General features: G+C 36.6%; 2 protein-coding genes across 4 annotated transcripts in view; both read right to left on the bottom strand.

The window, feature by feature from the left end:
• The window catches only part of LOC144965027 (proton-coupled zinc antiporter SLC30A5-like), a 33,857-nt gene extending 13,190 nt beyond the window's left edge, over positions 1-20,667 (bottom strand). The window contains exons 1-8 of the mRNA XM_078899888.1: positions 20,478-20,667; positions 7,450-7,576; positions 6,671-6,793; positions 5,312-5,378; positions 4,851-4,936; positions 3,286-3,373; positions 1,493-1,580; positions 840-916 (exon numbers count right to left, since the gene is read on the bottom strand). Coding sequence (XP_078756014.1) covers positions 840-916; positions 1,493-1,580; positions 3,286-3,373; positions 4,851-4,936; positions 5,312-5,378; positions 6,671-6,793; positions 7,450-7,505 — 585 coding nt within the window. The 5' untranslated portion in view covers positions 7,506-7,576; positions 20,478-20,667. The remainder of the gene's footprint in view (positions 1-839; positions 917-1,492; positions 1,581-3,285; positions 3,374-4,850; positions 4,937-5,311; positions 5,379-6,670; positions 6,794-7,449; positions 7,577-20,477) is intronic.
• A 2,226-nt stretch (positions 20,668-22,893) lies between these two features.
• The window catches only part of LOC144965024 (tetraspanin-33-like), a 29,741-nt gene continuing 27,658 nt past the window's right edge, over positions 22,894-24,976 (bottom strand). For all 3 annotated transcript variants that reach the window (XM_078899886.1, XM_078899884.1, XM_078899885.1), the window contains one exon: positions 22,894-24,976. This exon is cut by the window's right edge and continues 569 nt beyond it. The gene's annotated coding sequence lies outside the window, so the exon portion shown is untranslated.

Below are 24,976 nucleotides of genomic sequence, written 5' to 3'. Positions count from 1 at the left end.
AGTTTGTTTGTTTTGTTTGTTTTTAAAGGTTTTATGGCGACAACAAAACAATTTTCCCCCATAAGGATTAAATAACACTTCAAAATCCAAAAATTATGTAATCTGGAATCAATTTTCATTTTCAATAAGCTCGAATGACTTAGAAATTCTAAAATTGGAGACAAACTTTCGTAATTCTATGAAATTTTTTGAAATAATAGGGAGGTCAAGGGGTTCTGATAGCTCAGTTGGTAGAGCACTAGCTTCAGATGCAAAGGGTCCGCGATCAATCCTGGGGGTGCAGTCGAGATTTTTTTCTGACTCCCCCCCCCCCCCCCCCCGCTGTCCAGCCAGCAGTGAATGGGTAGCTGAGTCTGTTAGATTTAGCGGAATTTACTTTGCGATAGACTAGCATCCTATCCAAAGGAAAGCAAGCAATTGCTATTTTCCATTTCACACTATAGAAACTGGGATAAACTATGGCTCCACGGGCCCAATAGTTCTGAATGACTACCATATTGTACTATATGTTACAGTGAATGATTGAACTGAGATATTGCCAAGTTTAGTTAGAACGTCGATTTTTTATCTCAAATGAGCTCTTGTCATAAATGTTTAAATCATCTGGAAATATATAAGCTTACTTTCACTTCTAAATATTTTTTTACAGCTAGTCAAGTTGAAATAGTATGAAATTTGAGAAAAGTTGCTGGATACCATTTCCATAACCTGATTTACTTCAAATAAAGATTAAAATGCTCTGGGGAGCATATTCTTTCAGAAAATGAAAAAGAAAAAAAATGCAAATCCAAAAGTTTCACCCTCTGACTGATTATGTCATGCACTGACACATATCTCACCTTGTGGTCGCTCCATCCCAAGAAATCCATACCATGCTTGAATAAATGGCTGAACATTGTATGTTGGACTCGTTCACCTAAAGAAGAGTCAGGACAAAATATGAGTACAAAAAAAAAAAAAAAAAAGAAAATTTCCCTATTCCTATCATTTTCGCTTTAACCACTTGAGTGCGATGCAGACCAATTCATCCTCAATCTTTAACATTTATCTTTTCAGTTGTTTAAAACTTGAGCTTGAGCTTTTTTATCTAGCGCAATATCCACTAAACGTGCTCAAAGCACTTTACAAGGGGTCCCTGGCCGACTACGATTCCTGAATTCTTTGTTTCTTTTTTTTTTTTTAATATTTGAATTTGACGAATTGACTGAGAATTTAAAGGTCTATAAGACAGATTTCAAATGAAATCATAACAACCTACCATTATTAATCTCTTTAAAATGAAATCATGACAACCTACCATTATTAATCTCTTTAAAATGAAATCATGACAACCTACCGTCATTGATCTGTTTAAAATGAAGTCATGAAAACCTATCGTCATTAATCTGTTTAAAATGCAATCATGAAAACCTAGCATCATTATTCTGTTTAAAACAAAATCATGACAACCTACCATCATTAATCTGTTTAAAATGAAATTATGAGAACTTACCATCATTAATCTGATGACCAAGTTTTTCATCATGATCAAACAGGAGTAACGAGACAACGCCTATCATGAAGATCAAAGCACCTCTGGCCTGGGAGATTGAAAAAACAAACAAAGTCAATGAAATATGTGACCCACCGTCTCAGAACGATGTCATGTCCAGTTGTATTGGACCTGTTGAAATGCAAGAAATAGTATTTATTCTCCACCATGACCAATAGAAATTTACCCCAAGTATCATTTTTGTGGCTATAAATTAATATTACAGCATTCGTTCATCCAGACATAATACTGTTTTGGGATGATTGGTCGCATATAAGGAAAAATCAATTTAAAGAAATACAAGAATTGATAAGTAAATTATTTCATTTCAATGTAAATCAAGGACTTCAAACTTTTAAAAACTAAGTTTTGGGTCAAAGAATCTTGTGTGTTAGGGGAAAAAACAAAACACCATTGTTAAAGACACTGTGACAGAATATCTAAAATGGGGGGAAAAATTGCCCAAATGGTATAGAAGTACAGATCTCTTTATAGGCAAAGCGAGCAAATACTTTATTATTATTGCTTTTTCTTAAACATTAATGATTACTAACAAATTACTTTATTATTATAATTGTTAGAATAATTTGTTAAGAGAGATGTTATGTTTATAGGGCTATGACCTAAAATAAAGTCTTGAACCTTGAATGAATCGTTACCACCGATGGCAAAGCAATATTTAACTTTATATATTGTTATAGGTTGGATTGTATGGCTATGCCATCTGGTTGGGACGAGACTCTTCTTGTGATCTTTAAGGTCCCTGATACAAGTCTGCTGTGTACAGTGAAGAGTTAAGGCCTTGGAAAAGACTCTTTAGTCACATTCTCTCACCACACTCAATAGTAAAATGAGTACCTGGTCATTAACAGTGTTGTCTCTCTCTCTCTCTCTCTGTCAGAAAAAATTGTAATGTTTCTAAAAGGCATCATGTCTTGTCCTAAATATTAAGTGTTACTGTTGGTCATGGACCCCTTGTAAAGAGCTTTGTGCACATTTAATGGATATTGTGCTATATAAAAGCTCATGTTTGTTTTTTTGCTTGTTTTTTTTACCTGTCCAGTGACAGCATTCCCTCTGTCAAAAAAAACCCAACAAAACTGCAATAGCACTGTGGACATGTCTCATACTATAGGGTGAGTATTGCTTTTGGCTTGGGATCCCTTTTAAAGCACTTTGAGCATGAGCAGTAGATATTGCGATAAATAAATGCTCAAATTTTGGGGATTAAAAAAAAAAATTAATCAGTGCTGATGGTGACAAAATCTGAAAAGCTCTGTTTTTACTGCATTAAGGAAGTCCTTCAGTGCCACCAGGCCCATGGAACCGGAGTTTATCCCGTTTTCTATAGTGTGAAACAGACAATAGCAATTGCTTGCTACTCATTGGATAGGATGCTAATCTATCGCAAAGTACTTCCACAAGATCTAACAGACCCAGCTAGCCAATCACTGCTGGGTGGACAGGGGGGTCAGAAAAAATTCTCGACTGCACCTGGGATCGATCTAGGTCCACTTTGCTTGTGAAGCGAGTGCTCTACCAACTGCTCTACCCCCCGCCCCACCAACCCCTGTTTACTGCATTAACCCCAACATTTGTATTATTTTTAAAAAGATAAAATTCCTTCTTTGACTCCAAATCTTGGATCCGCGGAAAGCCATGAGTGCTGATTAATAGAATGTGAAATCAGGAAGTGATTACTGAGGTCAACAGCTACATGTAAATCTAAAGGAAAAGGAAAAATCTTGACTTACCTTTGATGGGCCCCCACTACTGGAACTGAACAATGCACTGGCACCAGCTACAATCACAGTATCGCTATGTTCAAACAATAGCACAGTTCTGGATCAAAGACACATAGAGTGAGAGAGAGAGAAAGAGTTATATTAATTGTTTTTAAGGGTTTTACAGAACTTGCGACACATTTAGGTAATATCAGTGCCAGTAAAAAGGAAGAAAATAGGATAGTAAAAGGTTCTAGAATTACGATTAAAGCACATGATAAAGTTCAAATATAAATAGATGATGATTTCAAGAGCACACTATCAAAGAACTTAGTTTGAGATCATCTAAAAGTCTCATCCAGACACAAGCACAGGTCCCCACTAAGAGAAAAATACTCAAATGCTTACATTATACATTCAAAATAACAAATATAATAATACATAACAGAGCGATGATTTACAAGGGAAAAAAAAAGGATAGCAAGCAATTGCTATTGTCCGTTTCACGCTACAGAAACCGGGATAAACTCCAGATCCATGGGCTCAATGCCTCTGAAGGACCACATCCAGGTTTAATTCATTCAGACTTTCAATGTTGTGCTAACCAAGAACCCACCATAGCCGTGACACCACAGACATTATGCAGGTTCCACTGTAATTGGGGTGTTATGGTGTATTATTATTATTATTGAGTTATTGCCCTTTGCAACTGTATTACCAATATTGTATTTCCATGAATAACAAACTGAATTACATTTAAGTACTTCCAAATAATGTCACAATTGAATATATTTTATGAATACATTATATTTGTATCATTTACGACACTTGTGCATTGACGTTATATTACATAACGTATATTCCTGTTTATGTATATTTTTATAGTGCCATGTTAAATATTATTATTTATAGAGCTTGAACTTTATTGACTGGCCATCAATGAGTGTCAGCCTTTGTATGCACTGCCTTTGGTGCATAACATGGGGAAAATAGTGATTTTAAAATATAGACAAGAAGAAGAGTAAGAGAAGGCATATAAAAGAGATAGTGCAAGAGTAGTAGTAGCAGATACTATAGGAAACACGCAACACACACTTACCATTCCATAGAAAATATATTTTAAATATATACGTTCGGCTATGTGGTCTTGTGGTATGACACTAGCTTTCGGATTGAAAGGTCCAGAGTTCGAGCCTCGATCTGCGCATAGTTGAGTTCTTGGAAAAGGCTCTTTACTCACATTCTCTCACCGTACTCAGGTGTAAAATGAGTACCTGGCTGTTAACCGCATTGTCTCTGTCGGAATAAATTGTAATATCGCCTAACAGGCGTCATGTCCCATTCTACATGTTACGTGTTGCTGTTGGTCAGGGAGCTTTGTAAAGTGCTTTGAGCACGTTTAGTGGATATTGTGCATATAAGAGCTCAAGTTTTTAAGAGCTCAAGATTATTACATTTACAACAAAAAAAAACAATTGGAATATCTAAGAACCTTAATGAGAATCAGTTAAATTGGGTAAAATGGAACCTAGATTACAAAAGTTCTTACGCATGAAAGTAACTGGTAATAGTTTTAACGAGAATTAATATTTTACCTTAAAGGTCCACACTGTGTCAATCCAAAAATCCACAGAGAGCTGATGATGGTGCCAAAAAACGCATGTCTCCATATTCTATACCACTGTAGAAAATAAAAGGGAAATAATACTGATGAAAGGAACTTGAGCTGTTTTTCATATCACATAATATCCACTATACATGCTCAAAGTGCTTTACCTGAGGTCCCTAAACAACAGCAACACTTAACATATAGGACAAGACATAACGCCTGTTAGGCAATATTACAATTTTTCAGGACAGAGACATTGCTGTTAACAGGTAGGTACTCATTTTACACCGGAGAACGGTGAGAGAATTTGAGTAAAGAGCGTTTTCCAATGACTCAACTATGAACTATGTAAACATTATTTACAAAATGACTTCAAATGCCTTGCCTTATTTCTTACCATTATTTTATTATTATTATTATTATTAAAATAGATAATTCAAAGTTTACCTGGTGCTTTGTTAACGGCGGTCCAGAGCTGAATGGCTTTTGTAAAAACAGAAATGGGAGTGATGATCTGAAAGGAACACAAGTCAGGGGATTTAACTGTTTGGCAAGGCTTCATTGAGCAAAATAAATAAATAAATAAAATTCCTTTTATTCATCCCATAGGGGAAATTTGTCTCTAGGGGCTATTTCAAGGGAAGACTGGAATAACCCAAGCGCCAGTCGTAGTAGTGCAGCGCCACAAATTGAGCGAGGGCAAGGTGGCTAGCTCAAGGCCACACAATGCAGCGGCGAGTGATCAAACTCTGTACTTTTGACCGTACTGCTGAGCCGCACTGTCCTTATTTGGTAATATTCTGTAATAAGATCACATGACACAAAACAAAGAATCCTTCAGCAGTGCTATGGAGCCATTAGGCTCAGGGGCCGAAGTTTATTCCCGTTTCTATAGAAGACTGGAATAACCCAAGCGCCAGTCGTAGTAGTGCAGAGCCACAGATTATGCTAGGGCAAGGCAGCAGCAGGTAATCGAACTCAGTACCTTTTGGGTACTAAGTAAAGACAGTACTGCTGAGCCACGCTGTCCTTATTTGGTAATATTCTGTAATAAGATCACATGACACAAAACAAAGAATCCTTCAGCAGTGCTTCGGAGCCATTAGGCTCGGGGGTCAAAGTTTATTCCGGTTTCTATAGAGCGAAACGGACAATAGCAGTTACTTGCTATCCTTTGGATTGGACGTGAGACTATTCAAAGTACTTTCCACCAGATCTAACAGACCTAGCTACCCAATCATTGCTGGGTGGATGGGAGAGAGTCAGTTAAAAAAAAACTCTGGTTCCTTAGGACTAATGGCTCTGAAAGACTACATTTTAGATAAAACATAATTAAATCATAATAAAGTCATGATAATATCTTTTTTCTCTAATTACCTGATACAACAAATTTTCTGTCTTTGTTAACTCGGAGCCTAGGTTTAAATCTTTTTTTAAAATATAATATTTTTTTTTTAATTGAGTTTTTATATAGTGCAATATCCAATAATGTGTTTAAGGTGCTTTACAAGGTGTCTCTGGCCAACAGCAACACTTAATGTGTAGAACAAGATATGACGCCTAATAGACGACGATACATTTTTTCAAACAGAGACAACTTTAACACCTGAGTACTGTGAGAGAATGTGAGTAAAGAGCCGTTTCCAAGGACTCAACTATGCACCGCTTAGAGCAGTACTCGAACCCAGGATCTTTCAATCCAAAGGTGAGTGTCATACCACAAGACCACAAAGTTGCAGAGAATTATTATGGCGTGTTCTAAAATGGAAATCCATAACCAAATACAACTCAAATCAATCAGCTCACCCAAATTTAAGGAGGAAGAGAAAAATAATGCTCGGGATAAGCTTGAGTAAGTCGTAGGCCAAGAAAAGTCCAACAGCTTTCAGGAATTTGGAGACAATCAGTAAGGTCACATACAGTGCTAAGCTGAAATAATCAAAAACAGGAAATTATTATTATTATTATTATTATTATTATTATTATTATTATTATTATTATTATTATTATTATTATTATTATTATTATTATTATTATTATTATTATTATTATTATTATTATTATTATTATCATCATACATTATAACAAATAAAACTCAACATTTTCAAAATAATGAAACAAGAACTTTCTTAAAACTTGAGCATTTATATAGCACAATATCAACTAAACATGGTCAAAGCGCTTCACAAAGGGTCCCAAACCAACAGCAACACTTAACATGATGTCGGACGAGACAAGACACCTGTTAAGCGATATTACAACACTAATTTTTTTTGGACAGAGACAGCTCTGTTAACAACCAGATACTCACTCATTTTACACCTGAGTACGGTGAGAGAAAGTGAGTAAAGAGCCTTTTGCAAGGACTCAACTATGCACCTCCCAGTGTTCGAATCCTATACTTTCCAATCCAAAGACCATTGTCATACCACTAGACTACACAGCCACACCATCTATTGGCAAGACTTCAATGAGCAATACAATTCCTTATTTAATAATATTCTATAATAAGATCACATGACACAAAACAAAGAATCCTTCAGCAATGCTTCTGAGCACTATCTATGTTTAAAGTCCTTACTTACCCCGACGATGGCTTCAGACTACTGCCTGGAAGTCCATTGTTAAATCTCCGCACCATCTTTGTTAAAGTATGGTCACTTCTTCAAAATAATCATAATTTGCTGGGAAATGTTTCAAATATATTAGAATCTGGAAGAGAAAGAGTCGAAATCAAAACTCAAGTACAGTAAATCAAGTAAGTAATTGCTATGGTGACAATTTACAGTTTAACCCTGGTTGTCTGGTTCACGCAACAATGTGTTAAAAGCTAATCTATGATAGGGGAGACAACTGAAGTTGACTCCTTTTGTTTGATTTTGATGTGTATTATTGAGTAGTGGCCCTTTGGCCTTGTGTTTTCATTGGACCATTAGGGCCATGTGAAAATGGATATGAAGACTGGTTTTTTGGGGGTTTTTTTTAAAGGTTTTGGGATCGAAGCTGTTGTGAGTGGTAAACATATACGTCTACTGTTTTGAATTTGAATGAAACTATGAAAAGAAACATTTGATTTGTAATTCGACATTTTTTATTCAACCATGTAGGCATCTATTGCCTTAAATTTGATAGCCCAATTAAGTTAGAATTCAAGAGAAACTATTTATTTGCTTTTATTCTCTGTAAAATCATCGTTTGCATTGACTGAACGTTCTAAACATTTTAAGTTTAAGGAAAAGATATTAAATTTAGTTTTGTTGAATTCCACCTATAAGCTCATTAAAAAATAAAAAGAACAACCAAAAAAAAAATGCTCTGCCTCAACGTACAAATGGGTGAGCAGTACAGGGGCTTGCTTTAGGCAGCCCCAATTGCGCTTAACAAATTCAAGCCATGTAAAGCGTAGTCAGTAAGTGGATGGGTGACAATAATCACCCCCTCCTCCCCCCCCCCCCCCCCCCCCCTCCCCCCTCTTCATTCCGCTCAGATATAAATTGATCAATGACTAGAAAGTTGTGGTTTTTGTTGAAGTGCCTTGAACAAAAAGGATGCCTAAAAGACGACCCTGGCTGTATAAGTAAAAAACTTTGTTCCATATGGCCTCCTGGGGGAATAACTAGGGCAATGTGAAGTACATTGAGCAAGGATTGGCAAGTAGAATCCATGAAAATGCATTATCCATCATAATTACGATTTCATTCTATCTAATAAACTACCTCCGAAATATAACAAAGTCATAATTTTTGTACAGTAACTATGGAGGAAGTGGTATCTATTTATTAGTAGTATGAGTATGAGGTATGGTATGATGTGGAAGGAATCATAATGGAACATCTTTTTCATGTTCAAACCCCAAATTCACTGAGATTGTGATTGGGAAGCTGACTTGGATTTGGATGAATATATTATTTGCATAAATTTTAGTATTTTGAGTCTAAGTCTAAGAAGGTGGCAACCTTAAGTTAACTTAGTGGCTGTCATTATTCCCAGACGCCTGTCTGGGGATAACAAAAATTGGTTATCCCCAGACGCATGTAGCAAGTGGGCAGAAAGATTTTATGCAAAATGCCAAACTAGGCGTGAAAAATACCAAATATTCTGGAAAAAATACTACTGGTTATGTCCCAAAACAGTTAATATATCAAGTGATATTTAACACAAGATGAAAGTAAATAGGGATCAAATGTCAAATCCAGCTCTTTTTACAAAATTATTTTAAAGCAAATGGATCAATGAAATTTCTTTTGTTACTTTGATCTGAAAACGTCAAACTGGCAATTCGACTTTTTATTTTCAACCAGGAAGAAAGTTGTTAATCATCAAATCTGTTCATAGTCCACCAACCATTTAAATTTTCACTACCTACCTACCTGTTAACTTTATTGATCATCTCTTGTTTCTATAATTTGCTCATTCTGGCCACAATTTTGGGGACGACCGGGAATTATTTTTTATTTCGCGGACGAATTCCTAGGCCATGGTGTTGTTCGCCCCAAAGTCCAAAACCGACACCTGTTATTTTCCTGTCTGCTTCGCACAAGACAAAACAATTTAGTATCACACGTCCACAAAACTAGATCCAACAACATATTTTTATTCGAATCAGAGATGAAAATAACTACCAAAACAAGGAAGCAAAAATGGTGGAAATATGTTTAGCTCATATATGAATTTAAGATATTCCGACAGCGGTGTGGATAGACAGCTCAGTGGGTTAGGCCACCTTTCATTTTACTCCTTTTAGCTGCGTCCGCCCCCCCCCCCCCCCCCCCACACACACACACACTTTTTCTTTTTTTTCTTTTTCTTTCTTTCTTCCCAATTGATTTTCATTGTTTTCACTTTTGTTCCGAGTTCCGAGCAAGAGTTTTTTTAATCAGTTGAATTTTTTATTTCTCCAATAACATTATTTCATTATTTAATTTGCTCTAGATCTATTATTGTTTTTTTTTTTGTTTTGGTCAAATGATAATAATATTAATAATAATAATAATAATAATAATAATAATAATAATAATAATAATAATAATAATAATAATAATAATAATAATAATAATAATAATAATAATAATAATTGTAATAATTGTTATGTTATTATTATTACTATTACCATCATAATCATTATTGTATTATTATCAATAATAATATTATTTTTATTATTAATACTCTTATTATCATACTATTACTATTATTTTTATTTTTAATATTTTTATTATTATTATTATTATTATTATTATTATTATTATTATTATTATTATTATTATTATTATTATTATTATTATTGTTAACACTATTCCCTGCTCCGAGGGAAATCTCTCTTTTTTCTTTTTTTTTTAATTTATATTTTGACCTAAACCTTAGAGTTTTTTGTTTGCTAAACCTTTATGTAAATGTTCCGTTTCTGAGCATGAATTTCTTAAATTGTTTTTATTTTTAAAACAGTTATTGTTTTTTTTTCTCCTCTATCTGACCATTTGGTCGCTCTCTGAATATTTCTGTTTGTTTGCTTTTTAATTATTTATTCTTTTTAGACACTATTTGAGATCGGAGTGGGGACGAATATATTTGCTAGAAACTAGAAAAAAAACGAGAGAGAGAGATAGATAGATAGATAGAGAGAGAGAGAGAGAGAGAGAGAGAGAGAGAGAGAGAGAGAGAGAGAGAGAGAGAGAGAGAGAGAGAGAGAGAGATAGAGAGTGAGAGTTTAATAATAAAAAAAAGAGGTGGGGGAAGGATGGACGGGACATTTATCCCTTTCAACGTTCTGTAAAAAGAAGACGGAATTAAAAAAAAAAAAAAAGTGACGTTACCAGGATTCGAACCCACAACGTCGATTATGGTCAAACTTCCAGGGCAGACGACTAAACCATTCGGCCATGACACCCACTTCGAGGTCGACGCATATTGTGTATATGTAGTAACAACTGATTTTAATGTTGGTTAATTTTATGTTTTTATAGATATTTTATTAACTTTCCTGATTTCTATGTGCATCTGGAAACATTCCATATTCTGGAATGTGGATAATTGTTTAAAAGAGCGGAGTTTCAAATATGCGTCTGGGGATAATGAAAATTCGTTATCCCCAGACAGGTGTCTGGGGATAACGAATTTTTATTATCCCCAGACAGGTGTCTGGGGATAATCACAGCGTAACTTAGTTGCATATTATATGCATATATATGCCATATATGAAGAAGGGAGTTCGGAAATCTCAGTCATTTGAGAGTGTTAAGTAGTATCACCGTTAACCATTAGTCCTTAGCCTTTTTGTTTTAGCCAGCCATACTCATAAATAGCAGAATTCTAATGACTAATGAGTGAAGAAATGAATGCCCCAGCCATGCAGCCATGCCATCAATAAAATAATACCCGGACCCGACTAACTTAAAGTTAAAGCCTTAAACTTAAGGCCGCTGGTAGACACTGCGTGCTACGCGACGGTGACCACGGGATGGTAAACATCGCGCGTTACGTTGTGGGAAAGAAACGGTAGTAGGTGCAGCGTATTACGCTACCACCCACTTGCCGAGATGGTAGCTGCAGCGTAGATAGGTAGAGTAGAGCGTAAAACGTTACGAAGTTTCCGATGGCTGTTATAAATCCATTTTCCGTTTCGCATCCAGATTTTATTACGCTACCACCCACTTGCCGAGATGGTAGCTGCAGCGTAGAAAGGTAGGGCGTAAAACGTTACGAAGTTTCCGATGGCTGTTATAAATCCATTTTCCGTTTCGCATCCAGATTTTATTACGCTACCACCCACTTGCCGAGATGGTAGCTGCAGCGTAGAAAGGTAGAGCGTAAAACGTTACGAAGTTTCCGATGGCTGTTATAAATCCATTTTCCGTTTAGCATCCAGATTTTATTACGCTACCACCCACTTGCCGAGATGGTAGCTGCAGCGTAGAAAGGTAGAGCGTAAAACGTTACGAAGTTTCCGATGGCTGTTATAAATCCATTTTCCGTTTAGCATCCAGATTTTATTACGCTACCACCAACTTGCGGAGATGGTAGTGCAGCGTAGATAGGTAGAGCGTAAAACGTTACGAAGTTTCCGATGGCTGTTATAAATCCATTTTCCGTTTCGCATCCAGATTTTATTACGCTACCACCCACTTGCCGAGATGGTAGCTGCAGCGTAGATAGGTAGAGTAGAGCGTAAAACGTTACGAAGTTTCCGATGGCTGTTATAAATCCATTTTCCGTTTAGCATCCAGATTTTTGTATTTTGTGGCTCGGTTTTGTTTCTCGATTATGAGTCCAAAATTTTGTTTAAATCCCACAAACGCCGCATGCTTCCAATTAACCTCCTCCTCCTCTTACTATTACTACTACTACTACTACTACTACTACTACTACTACTACTACTACTACTACTACTACTACTACTACTACTACTACTACTACTACAATAACTTTTTTTAAATGCTACGCAGCACTACTTCCAATTGTAATTGTATTATCTGACGATGTAAAAATACAAACGAAATGGTGAAAAATGAAAGATATTGGATGGAAAAAGTAGAATCAATGTACCGTTGGGGCTCAAATCCTTCGTCGGCAAAACAAACAAGTGGTGTAAATATGACAAATGCAGCGTTGCACTGTTGGGTGATTGAAGTATAAAGGAAACGGTGGTGTACCATACGTTGTGAGTAGATTCCCAAGGCTGTTTCACACATGAACATTAAGAGCAGGTCAGTTTATAGAAAGACGAAAAATGAGTAAAATAAAAGAGATACTTGTTAGAAATATATTAATCGTATCTAGTAGTAGTAGTAGTAATGATATTGGTAGTAGTAGTAGTAGTAGTAGTAGTAGTAGTAGTAGTAGTAGTAGTAGTAGTAGTAGTAGTAGTAGTAGTAGTAGTAGTAGTAGTAGTGGTAGTAGTAGTAGTAGTAGTAGTAGTAGTAGTAGTAGTAGTAGTAGTAATGTGATAACTATGTGGATTAGAATGGGCTGGGGAAGAGGTGTTTGTGCGGTGTCCGGAACTTCGTGAAGGAAATGAATGGCCACTTTTGATGACTGGAAAGGAAGGAATAGATGGACAGATCTGTATTTTTACACACACACACACAGATAGAGAGAGAGAGAGAGAGAGAGAGAGAGAGAGAGAGAGAGAGAGAGAGAGAGAGAGAGAGAGAGAGAGAGAGAGAGAGAGAGAGAACAAAAGCATTTGTGGGAGAGACTTAGTGGATAATAGCACTGTTGGTAGGGACTCGGTTGATAATAGCACTGGTTGCTGGGAACCGATGGCTAATAGCGCTGGTGGAAGGGACTCAGTGGCTAACAGCACTGATGATAGGGACTCAGTGGCTAACAGCACTGATAATAGGGACTCAGTGGCTAACAGCACTGATGATAGGGACTCAATGGCTAACAGCACTGATGATAGGGACTCAGTGGCTAACAGCACTGATGATAGGGACTCAATGGCTAACAGCACTGATGATAGGGACTCAGTGACTAATAGCACTGATGATAGGGACTCAGTGACTAATAGCACTGATGATAGGGACTCAGTGGCTAATAGGGCTGGTGGTAGGGACTCAGTGGCTAATAGCACTGGTGGTAGGGACTCAATGGCTAATAGCACTGATGATAGGGACTCAGTGACTAATAGCACTGATGATAGGGACTCAATGGCTAACAGCACTGATGATAGGGACTCAGTGACTAATAGCACTGATGATAGGGACTCATTGGCTAACAGCACTGATGATAGGGACTCAGTGACTAATAGCACTGATGATAGGGACTCAGTGGCTAATAGGGCTGGTGGTAGGGACTCAGTGGCTAATAGCACTGGTGGTAGGGACTCAGTGGGTAATAGCACTGGTGGTAGGGACTCAGTGACTAATAGCACTGGTGATAGGGACTCGGTGGCTAATAGGGCTGGTCTGGTGATAGGGACTCAATGGGTAATAGCACTGATGGTAGGGACTCAGTGGCTAATAGGGCTGGTGATAGGGACTCAATGGGTAATAGTAATAGCACTGATGGTAGGGACTCAGTGGCTAATAGGGCTGATGATAGGGACTCAATGGGTAATATCACTGATGGTAGGGACTCAGTGGCTAATAGGGCTGGTGATAGGGACTCAATGGGTAATAGTACTGATGGTAGGGACTCAGTGGCTAATAGGGCTGGTGATAGGGACTCAATGGGTAATAGTAATAGCACTGATGGTAGGGACTCAGTGGCTAATAGGGCTGGTGATAGGGACTCAATGGGTGATAGCACTGATGGTAGGGACTCAGTGGCTAATAGCACTGGTGGTAGGGACTCAGTGACTAATAGCACTGGTGGTAGGGACTCAATGGCTAACAGCACTGATGATAGGGACTCAGTGACTAATAGCACTGATGATAGGGACTCAGTGGCTAATAGGGCTGGTGGTAGGGACTCAGTGGCTAATAGCACTGGTGGTAGGGACTCAGTGGGTAATAGCACTGGTGGTAGGGACTCAATGGCTAAGAGCACTGATGATAGGGACTCAATGGCTAACAGCACTGATGATAGGGACTCAGTGACTAATAGCACTGATGATAGGGACTCATTGGCTAACAGCAATGATGATAGGGACTCAGTGACTAATAGCACTGATGATAGGGACTCAGTGGCTAATAGGGCTGGTGGTAGGGACTCAGTGGCTAATAGCACTGGTGGTAGGGACTCAGTGGGTAATAGCACTGGTGGTAGGGACTCAATGGCTAATAGCACTGATGGTAGGGACTCGGTTAATAATAACACTGGTGGTAGGGACTCAGTGACTAATAGCACTGGTGATAGGGACTCGGTGGCTAATAGGGCTGGTGATAGGGACTCAATGGGTAATAGTACTGATGGTAGGGACTCAGTGGCTAATAGGGCTGGTGATAGGGACTCAATGGGTAATAGTAATAGCACTGATGGTAGGGACTCAGTGGCTAATAGGGCTGATGATAGGGACTCAATGGGTAATATCACTGATGGTAGGGACTCAGTGGCTAATAGGGATGGTGATAGGGACTCAATGGGTAATATCACTGATGGTAGGGACTCAGTGGCTAATAGGGATGGTGATAGGGACTCAATGGGTAATAGTAATAGCACTGATGGTAGGGACTCAGTGGCTAATAGGGACTCAATGGGTAATAGTAATAGCACTGATGGTAGGGACTCAGTGGCTAATAGGGCTGATGATAGGGACTCAATGGGTAATAGCACTGATGGTAGGGACTCAGTGGCTAATAGCACTGATGGTAGGGACTCAGTGGCTAATCGCACCGATGCTAGGCACTCAGTGGGTAATAGCACTGATGAAGGGACAGTGGCTAATAATAGGGCTGGTGGAAGGGGCTCCGTGGCTAATAGCACTGGTGGAAGGGAGTCAGTGGGTTATAGGGCTGGTGGTAGGGACTGACTCAGTTGATAATAATAGCACTGGTGGTAGGGACCAAGAGAGAGAGATGGAACAATAGCACAGGTGGCAGGGACTCAGTGGTTTATTACACAAACAGGTGGCTAATAGTAATGAAGTAGGTACAAGTAAAACGAATAAAAAAATCAAGACATGTAGTAGGATTGCAATATCCGCCACAACCAGCAAGGAATACAATTTATTACTGTAATAAAAGATTCAAATTCAATATAGAACAAACATTGACATCGAAACTGAAGGCATAAACCAAACGCCCATGCCAAATATTTCATGATAAGAATATCACCATTGCAATGTACTGTTCATCAGTAACATAATTGAGAAAAAAAAAAAAAAACACATCAGAGGCACGACGAAACACCTTGACTTGGGATTTAGTTCCCCCCCCCCCACCCATTCCACGTTAGCAACTGCACACCCCTGCAGCCACGCAGTCCTCAGCACATAGGTACACCTTGACTTGGGAAAATGAGGGAAGAATAAACTTCAATATCAAACCATGATTAATTAATTTAATAAAAACCTGACTACTGGTAAGCAAATAAATATAAAACTAAAAAGCCCAAAAGAAAAAAACAACCCCCAGCACCTTATGCCATACTCTCCAGTGACTCTGAAAAAGACAAGCGTGTGCAGTCGGCGCTGCAACAAGAAATTTCCGATAAAGCAAAATAGTTACAAGGGATAGAGTAGAGTCATGTAAAGAAAGTAGGGCATAACATACTCCAAGAAATGTGTTACATAAATGAGAACTTTATGCATTTCTGGTGATTATTTAAGAACATGCACAAAATTTACAAACATAAGAATTACTGTCAGGCAAATGAATGCAAACATTGTGGAACCAACGGATACAACGAAGACATCTTGTCTAGTCAGTTGGCCCACTGCTTAGCTCTCTTGGGGGATCTTCTAATCTAGATTCATTTTTTTAAATCCTCCTTTTCTTCGGTAAACCTAAAACAGTAATTCCAACACCTTTTGGTCTTCCTCTCTTTCCTAACTTTGTTGGTGGTTTGATATTTAAAAGATGCGCACTGGTGGTGGGGATGCAGTGTGTAATAGCACTGGAGATCAGAACTAAGCAGTCAAATTATATGTCACCAATGGCAGTGAATACAATTTACATGCATTATGAAAAAAAATTTATCCCACATTGGAACGCACTAGTCCGCTTAAAACATCTGAGCTAGGAAATGTTTCACCGTAAAGGAGAACCTGTAGTCAAAAGTCCATTTTTTATCTCGCAGTGCCAATATTGGTATTCCCCTATTATTTTTAGGTGGTAGGAGGTCTAATTTAATGATTAACACAAACACACACACAAAAAAAGCTAAAAACTTAAATGTGTGGCTGTGTGGTCTTATGGTATGACACTCGCTTTCAGATCTTTACTCACATTCTCTCACCGTACTCGGGTGTAAAATGAGTACCTGGTCGTTAACGGTGTTGTCTCTGTCCGAAAAATTGTAATATCGCATAACAGGCGTCATGTCCTATCCTATATGTTAAATATTGCTGTTGACCAGGGACCCCTTGTAAAGCGCTTCGAGCACATTTAGTGGATATTGCACTACAGCATTTAAAAAGCTCAATATGTTTAAATGACTTCAATGACACAGACAATATAGGCTAAAATCAGACCAACCCCCTCCCCCCAATTTTCTACAGTGATGCATCGAAAACCAACGAATACCTTCCAAATTTGCACACACTGTCTCCGACAATAGCTTCATCATGATGTAAAGGTTTAGCAAGACTTGAAAATTTTAATTAATTTATTTATTGAATTGTTCTTCGATTACGATTGAAAATTTGGCACAGAATGACAGGCAATTTAATCCAATTTAAAAGTTCATAAAACCACTAAATTTTAGTCTAGCCCAAAACCAAATCCATCATGATGCAAAACCCATCATACGAAAGATTCTGACCAAATTGGAAGACTATTGGAAAACAATCCAGATATGAATGTCAGAAAATCAGGAAATGATGCAAAATGGAATTTTGAGAAAAAACATAATCTTTCTTTAATTTGATAAACAAGCTAATTTTGTAGATAACGTCCATCAAAATACCAAAGTATAATCAATATGGAACAAGAAAATGTAAATTGATCAAGTTCTGAAAAGAAATTAGAAAAATAATTGATTCGCTAACCCATATCGCTCAGAAAAAAATATTGAATGATCTCAATTTTTCATTTTAAAAAAAAATAATTTGGTGGTCAAATATGCTTTATAGTTAATCTCAGAAACTAATAATGTGAAGATAAACACCAAAAAAAACCAAGTCTTTAATTATTTTTTTTTACATTTTACAGGGACACCCTATAGACTAAGATTAGTTGTAAAACCCTAAAATTTCTAACATTGATCAGATGCACCAAAAACAAGCATATAAATTTCTTTCAAATTTACACACAATGTTTATTACATAAATAACTACATCATGATGGAAGAGTTTACCACTAGTCTACAAAATAAATTCTTTACAATATCTTTTAAATTTCGACTGTAATTGTGGCGCAGGTCGACAGGAAAAAAATAATTTCTAAAATTAAAAAATCCTCTAAATTTTAATTTACCCCAAAATGCTTCCATCATGATGCAAAAGACATCATAAAAAAGATTCTGAACAAATCTGAAAATAATCTAAAGGAAAATGACATTTTTATGGTTGTTAGAAAATCAGAAAATGACATACAAAGGAAATTTGAGAAAGCACTAATTTGACATAAGCTGATCCATAAAATTTTCAAAATAATGACCATCATAGGACAAGAAAACACGAAAATTGTGGAGACTGATTTGACTACAAAATGTATAAATGATTCGCTAACCCATTCCCTAAGAAATTAAATGCTGAAAATTTTTTATATTACCTTACTCTAATTTTGTGGTCAAATATGATTTATACCTTACGAATTCATCATCGCAATTGTAATCACAAAAACTAATTATCAAAAATTCTCAAAATATGATTTCGCAAAATATGATTTTAAGCACTACCCTTATTTTTCAATTTTTTAAAATGCCGCTTGTGAGAGAAGTATCTAATCAATTTGAACTGCAAAATAAAATCTATTTTAAACAAGAAAACAGCTAAATGGTGAAAATAGATCTAGCACCAAATAAAGAGCAATTTGCTTTCGCAAACTCCTAGAAAAAAAATTTCTTTCGTCTCAATACAGGAAAAATCAACACCACATGTTTGCACTGCTTTTTCTGTAGTTCCACAAAGAGGGTTGATCTTGCTCTGGTTTGAAAAATGGAAATAAAAAAGAGACATTTCATTACGTAGCAATTTTTGGAAATGGCTATATAATTAAAATCATTGTCATAAAATGAATTTGTCAAAGACATACCAATTTTTTCTTTAAATGGTCATCGTTTTCACCAACATAGTTGAAATTTTGTTCGCATTACATACAGGACAAAAGTCTTGACAACAAACTCTATTAAGTTAATAAATGCAGTAGTAACTCAATTCAAATAATCCTTTGTCATTTTCATTTAGAAAAACGAGAATTTACATTGAGCATGCAAATCTCAAAGTTGGTAAAATTCCCAGTTTCAATCCCTCTATTTCGTTAGTATTGGCAAAATGAAAATCTCGAACAAAGTGGACATTCCTTTGCGATGTTGAATTTTTTACCCACGAATTGATTGTCTCGAACTGGCTGAGAAAAGGAAATTGAATAGTCTCACTATCGACTCTCGACAGAGTTCATAATAACGGAGCGCTATCATTATAATTATAATATGAATTTTATCAAGACCACCCACATTTACCTCCCTCAAATTCAAATCCTCTGTAAAATACTCAATTTGGAAAATTCGAAAACACGGAAATCTCGAACAAACAGGCATGGTCATGGTCCCGACTTGTTCGAAATTTCCGTGTTCGAGTGTACTGTATTGATCACCAATACAAATGTAAAGGCGCCATGAAGATTTGAAAACATTACTAACCAGTTTCAAGAAAAGCATGCAGATACTCTGCTCTGCTGGCAAAGATGATGGTTTGCTGATTGATAAGATTGCCACAACACACTTGAGCCAACTATCTTTCTTGATTGTCAGAAAACCAGTATGGTCAACTGAATTCTTTCATGTTAGCTGTCGATGAAAAAAAAAAAATAATTAAATTCTCTGCAGTGAAAATGGCACATACCAATGTCATTGCTTAAGTTAATAATAATAATAATAATAATAATAATAATAATAATAATAATAATAATATTAATAATAATAATAAATAAATAAATAAATTGAAAAAAAAAAGTAATAGTACTAATGATGATAATATCGTTTCTCATTATTGGACAATACTGTATATAGATCTAATCTATATTCATCGTCATTATCATGATCATGAGGCATTTCACTCCAAAGTTCTAAAAATTGTGTCACCGCCGGTACGGCTTCCACTGCTGCTGCTCACTAAAAACTGCCTAGTTGTTACAGTTACACTAGATCTACACAGTATTAGAATAGAAGTAAAATCAACGAAGGATTAATCCATAACGATCACATTGGCATGCAGACCACACACATTCATTCATTCATCATTCATCTCTATCCACAATCACATCATCATCATATCGCCATCGGTCGAGTACACACTGTCCTAGCCTTGATCAAATAAAAGAAAAGACAAATTCTTACCTTTACAGAATCCTGGCGAGTAAAAAAGGTGTTGGTCTCAGTCTGCAATTGCTTAACTGCATTTAACTGCAAGTTTGTTGATGCTCGGAACTCGAAGAGTCACAATTCACAATCGAACAAAACGACCACGACTTCGCGGTTGGCGCCACGGTCGACTTACCGGATGTGACCTTTGACACGCCCGGTAACCTGGTGGAAAATTTCGCTCACTACGCTGCGAGGAATGGGGGCAGTAACGGTTGCGTATTACGCTGTGGCCACCCACTTCGTAAACTTAACTACATATCTTCATTGCCTACATCTAAACTGGAAAGTATGTTGATACTGCCATCTTATGATTTTAAAAAAGACTTACATTCAAATGGGCTTTAAAGTTAACGTTAAAGTAAGAGAAAAGAAAAATAAAAGACGGCGATGGTGTACAGCAGACTGCGGGAATTTGGAAGATGAAGTTGGAAGTATTGGCATTTGGAAGCATACACTCGATTTACACACGATCTAGATTCGATTAGGTTACCTTCAACAAACTTGAAATATACTCATGTGACTGATTTTAATCTGAAATTACACATTATTACAGATTTATTCTGATCAGTGACAAACGTCTGGGTTGGTTTGCCTTTACTCAGATATCAACAAAGTCAAGTTTACGTGTTCTGTACTTAGTTATCATGGAACTATTATGTAGAGTAACCTCCCCTGCTACTCTTTGATTCGTCTCCATACTTTTAATTTTCGCTTTTTTATTTTTTATTTTTTTTTTAAATTTATTTATTTATTTATTTATTTATTTATTTATTTATTTATTTATTTATTTATTTATTTATAGATCTATGTTTTATGTATGTATATATGTATCTATTTACTTATTTATTTATCTATCTATTTATCTAATTAATCGTTTATCTATTTATTATTCATTTATTTAGGCATTTACTTATTTCTCTCTTATATAATCTATCAATTGTTCTATTCTTCGAGTAACATTCAGCTTCAGATTCAATAAACTAAGGTCGCCGGTTGGGAAAGGACGGGTACGGGAGATAATATGATCTTATTGTAAAATGTTAAGCTTACAGACAATTAACTTTTTTTTAAATTCATCACCAAGGGGTAGTCTAATTTTTGTTTAGGGACTATTCCAAGGGAAGATTCGAATAAATCAGGCGTCCGCCACAATGAAGCGCCTCAAAGTGAGCTAGGGCGAAGCGACGGTGATACAATAGTTGAACTCGGTACTTTTCAAAGACGAAATAAAAGTCATACCGCTGAGCCAGGCAACCTATTGAATGATAGACGTGAAGTCTGATGGATGATTGAATACAACAATATAGTCGGTAAGTCATCGATTTGAGGTAACTTCAACACATCAATTTGTCTTTGAGGCTTTTTTGTCTGCCATGCTTTTCGCATCAATTTAAGTCTTGATTATAGTAAGTTCTCTTCCTCCTCCTCCTCTTCCTCCTCCGCCTCCTCCTCCCCTCTCGTCTTCTTCTTCTTCTTCTTCTTCTTCTTCTTCTTCTTCTTCTTCTTCTTCTTCTTCTTCTTCTTCTTCTTCTTCTTCTTCTTCTCCTCCTACTCCTCCTCCCTCTCCTCTTCCTCCTCCTCCTCCTCCTCTTCCTCCTCCTCTTCCTCCTCCTCTTCCTCCTCCTCCTCCTCCTCATTCTCCTCCTCTTCCTCCTTCTCATTCTCCTCCTCCTCTTCTTCTTCTTCTTCTTCTTCTTCTTCTTCTTCTTCTTCTTCTTCTTCTTCCACTACTACTACTACTACTACTACTATTACTACTACTACTACTACTACTACTACTACTACTACTACACTACTACTACTACAACTACTACCACTACTACTACTACTACTACTACTACTACTACTACTACTACTACTATACTACTACTACTACTACACTACTACTACTACTACTACTACTACTACTACTACTACTACTACACTACTATACTACTACTACTACTACTACTACTACTACTACTTACTACTACTACTACTACTACTACTACTACTATACTACTACTACCACCACACTACTACTATACTACTACTACTACTACTACTACTACTACTACTACTATACTACTACTACTACTACTACTACTACTACTACTACTACTACTACTACTATTACTACTACTACTACTACTACTACTACTACTACTACTACTACTACTACTACTAGAAGAAGAAGAATGAGAGATGTGAGAATGGTGTATGCCCCACCACCAACCCGCTCTCACTATTCGGCAGTGATTCAGAAATCATCCAGTATCAGAGCTTACTCAATGTCTCTATGGTCTCCCTGCAACAACATGTTTGTGTTGAGAATAGAATTCGCCAATAAACATTCGTGGTGTTTGCATGTTGACATCATGTCAATCAAGAAGTCGCGAGAGGTACCTATTCAAGATAGTTACTATGGTTGATGCCATCTTTAAAATTATAATGGAGTTGTGGATTACGTTGATTGTAGAGCGTCTGCCTTGTGGCCATCCCAATGTTGTTTCGTTATTGTCTCCTTGCCCCCGTGTCTTCATTGTCATGTGATCGTCTTCAAGAAGTCACAAATCAATATGATAAAGAAAATGAAAAAGAAACAAAATGGGGAAAGAATGAAGAAAAATAAACAAGAGTAAGAGAGAGAGAGAGAGAGAGAGAGAGAGAGAGAGAGAGAGAGAGAGAGAGAGAGAGAGAGAGAGAGAAAAGTAAGAAAGAGAGAAAAAGTGAGAGAAAGTAAGAAAGAGAGAAGGGAGGGAAAGAAAGGAAGATATATATATATATATATATATATATATATATATATATATATATATATATATATATAGAGAGAGAGAGAGAGAGAGAGAGAGAGAGAGAGAGAGAGAGAGAGAGATTATGTGTGTGTGTGTGTGTTCAATAAAAAAAAAGACCAAGCAACCAAATAATGTTAATATAATATTAGATATATTGAATGGGTACCAATAATAGTTACATGCAATAACAATCATTCAAGGTTTATTCAATCATAAACAACAAATGATCCAATTTAATTATCGACAGTCAACTTTGCTTTCAAGGTCATGTTGAAACAGGTCAACCCGGATATATCGAAGGCGTCGGAACCGACGCGCGGTTTTCGTTACATCCAAGTCACCCACGCTTTCGGTCCACGCAACACATTCGATCAGTAATGTTTATTGATGTAAAAAAATGAATATACAAATATATAAATAAACCAGGATATTTCCCCCAGATATTTGTTGGATTGGATCCGAGTTCGCTGTATCAGGTTTGCAATGCACCATGGCTGATTGACAACATTCACATTCACCGTGAGTATAATGATAAACATATACCTAGTTTAAAGATATAACGTAGCAAGACTCAAAACTATAATGTGTATCCTTAAACGTTTATAGTCTTATTGGTAGAAGTTATTGAGAACGAATCATTAAAATTCCAGTCTAAAAATAATAATAGTAATAATAATTTTTAAAAAATAGTAATACTACTACTACTACTACTACTACTACTACTACTACTACTACTACTACTACTACTACTACTACTACTACTACTACTACTACTACTACTCCTACTACTACTACTACTTATAATAATAAATAAATTAGTTAATTTATTAATGGAATTTAGAAAAAAAACCTGTGGGTCACAGTTCTGGTCATTTTAACTTTCGAATAATTTTAGACCACCGGTTTACTCCTAGATAATACTACTTTAAGACGACAAGCCACATATATTATGTAATCTATAATACTATACCCATAATTATTGCATTCATTGGGACTTTTGATGAGAGATAAGGTCAATCTCATCGAAATGGAAGAAGAGGTCTAATATAAATCAGACAGAAAGTACTTTACGATGGACTGACATTATACTCAGAAGGTAGTGATTATTTTTTAATGTTTGCCATTTCAAAATACATAAATGGTATAATATTATTGGGGGTTTTTTCACCCACATTGGAGAATCCATAACAACACGGAACATGATGATGACTGTGGTTATACTGGTAGTGGTGGTGGTTATGGTGAAGATGATGTTGACGATGATGATGATGATGATGATGATGATGATGATGATGATGATGATGGTTATGTGGCGGTGGTGGTGATGGTGGTGGTTGTTATGATAATGATGATGATGATGATGATGATGATGATGATGATGATGATGATGATGATGATGATTATGTGGTGGTGGTGGTGATGGTGGTGGTTGTTATGATGATGATGATGATGATGATGATGATGATGATGATGATGATGATGATGATGATGATGGAGGTTTAAACAGTGGCAGTGGTGATAAAGTGGGCGTTTGTTGCATTATATTATTCCATTACGGTATGAAACATGGACAGTCTACATTGAGTGGTGTGCACTTCGTACAATGCAAAGGATATCACAATGGTATTTTATGAACATAACTCACAATGTTTATAAATGAGAAGGGTACCGTACAGCAAAAAGTAACAATACTGGAGATCATCAACTCTTGTAAACATTGAACCCCACACTAAATATGCTGTGATAAATAGGGACAAAAAGTGTGACGTCACAACCTGCCTAACAACGGCCTTATTGGTTCCATACTCAACAGAAAGAATAAAGCTGTGGTCTTTATTACGAGCACAGTTGCTTCTAAAAAATCATATTGATCGACTTTTTTTCTTTGCTAAAATAAATAATTTTTTTTTTAAATTGAGCTTTTATGTAGCGCAATATCCACGAAACGTGCTCAAAGCATTTTACAAGGGGTCGCTGGCCAACAGCAACATTGAACATTTAGGACGGGACTTGACGCCTGATATAACAATTGTTTTTCCCGACAGAAGGAACGCTGTTTATGGCCAGGTATTCATTTTACACCTGAGTACGATGAGACAATGTGAGTAAAGAGCCCACTCCAAGGACTCAACTATGCACCGAGCGAGGCTCGAACCCAGGACCTTCCGATACGAAAGCGAGTGTCATACCACTAGACCACATAGCCGCACAT

This window comes from Berghia stephanieae, chromosome 2 (assembly GCF_034508935.2).
Source record: "Berghia stephanieae isolate SIO BIC M18660-M18661 chromosome 2, UCSD_Bste_1.3, whole genome shotgun sequence".
NCBI lineage: Eukaryota > Metazoa > Mollusca > Gastropoda > Nudibranchia > Aeolidiidae > Berghia > Berghia stephanieae.
This window is presented reverse-complemented; position numbering and strand designations above follow the sequence as displayed.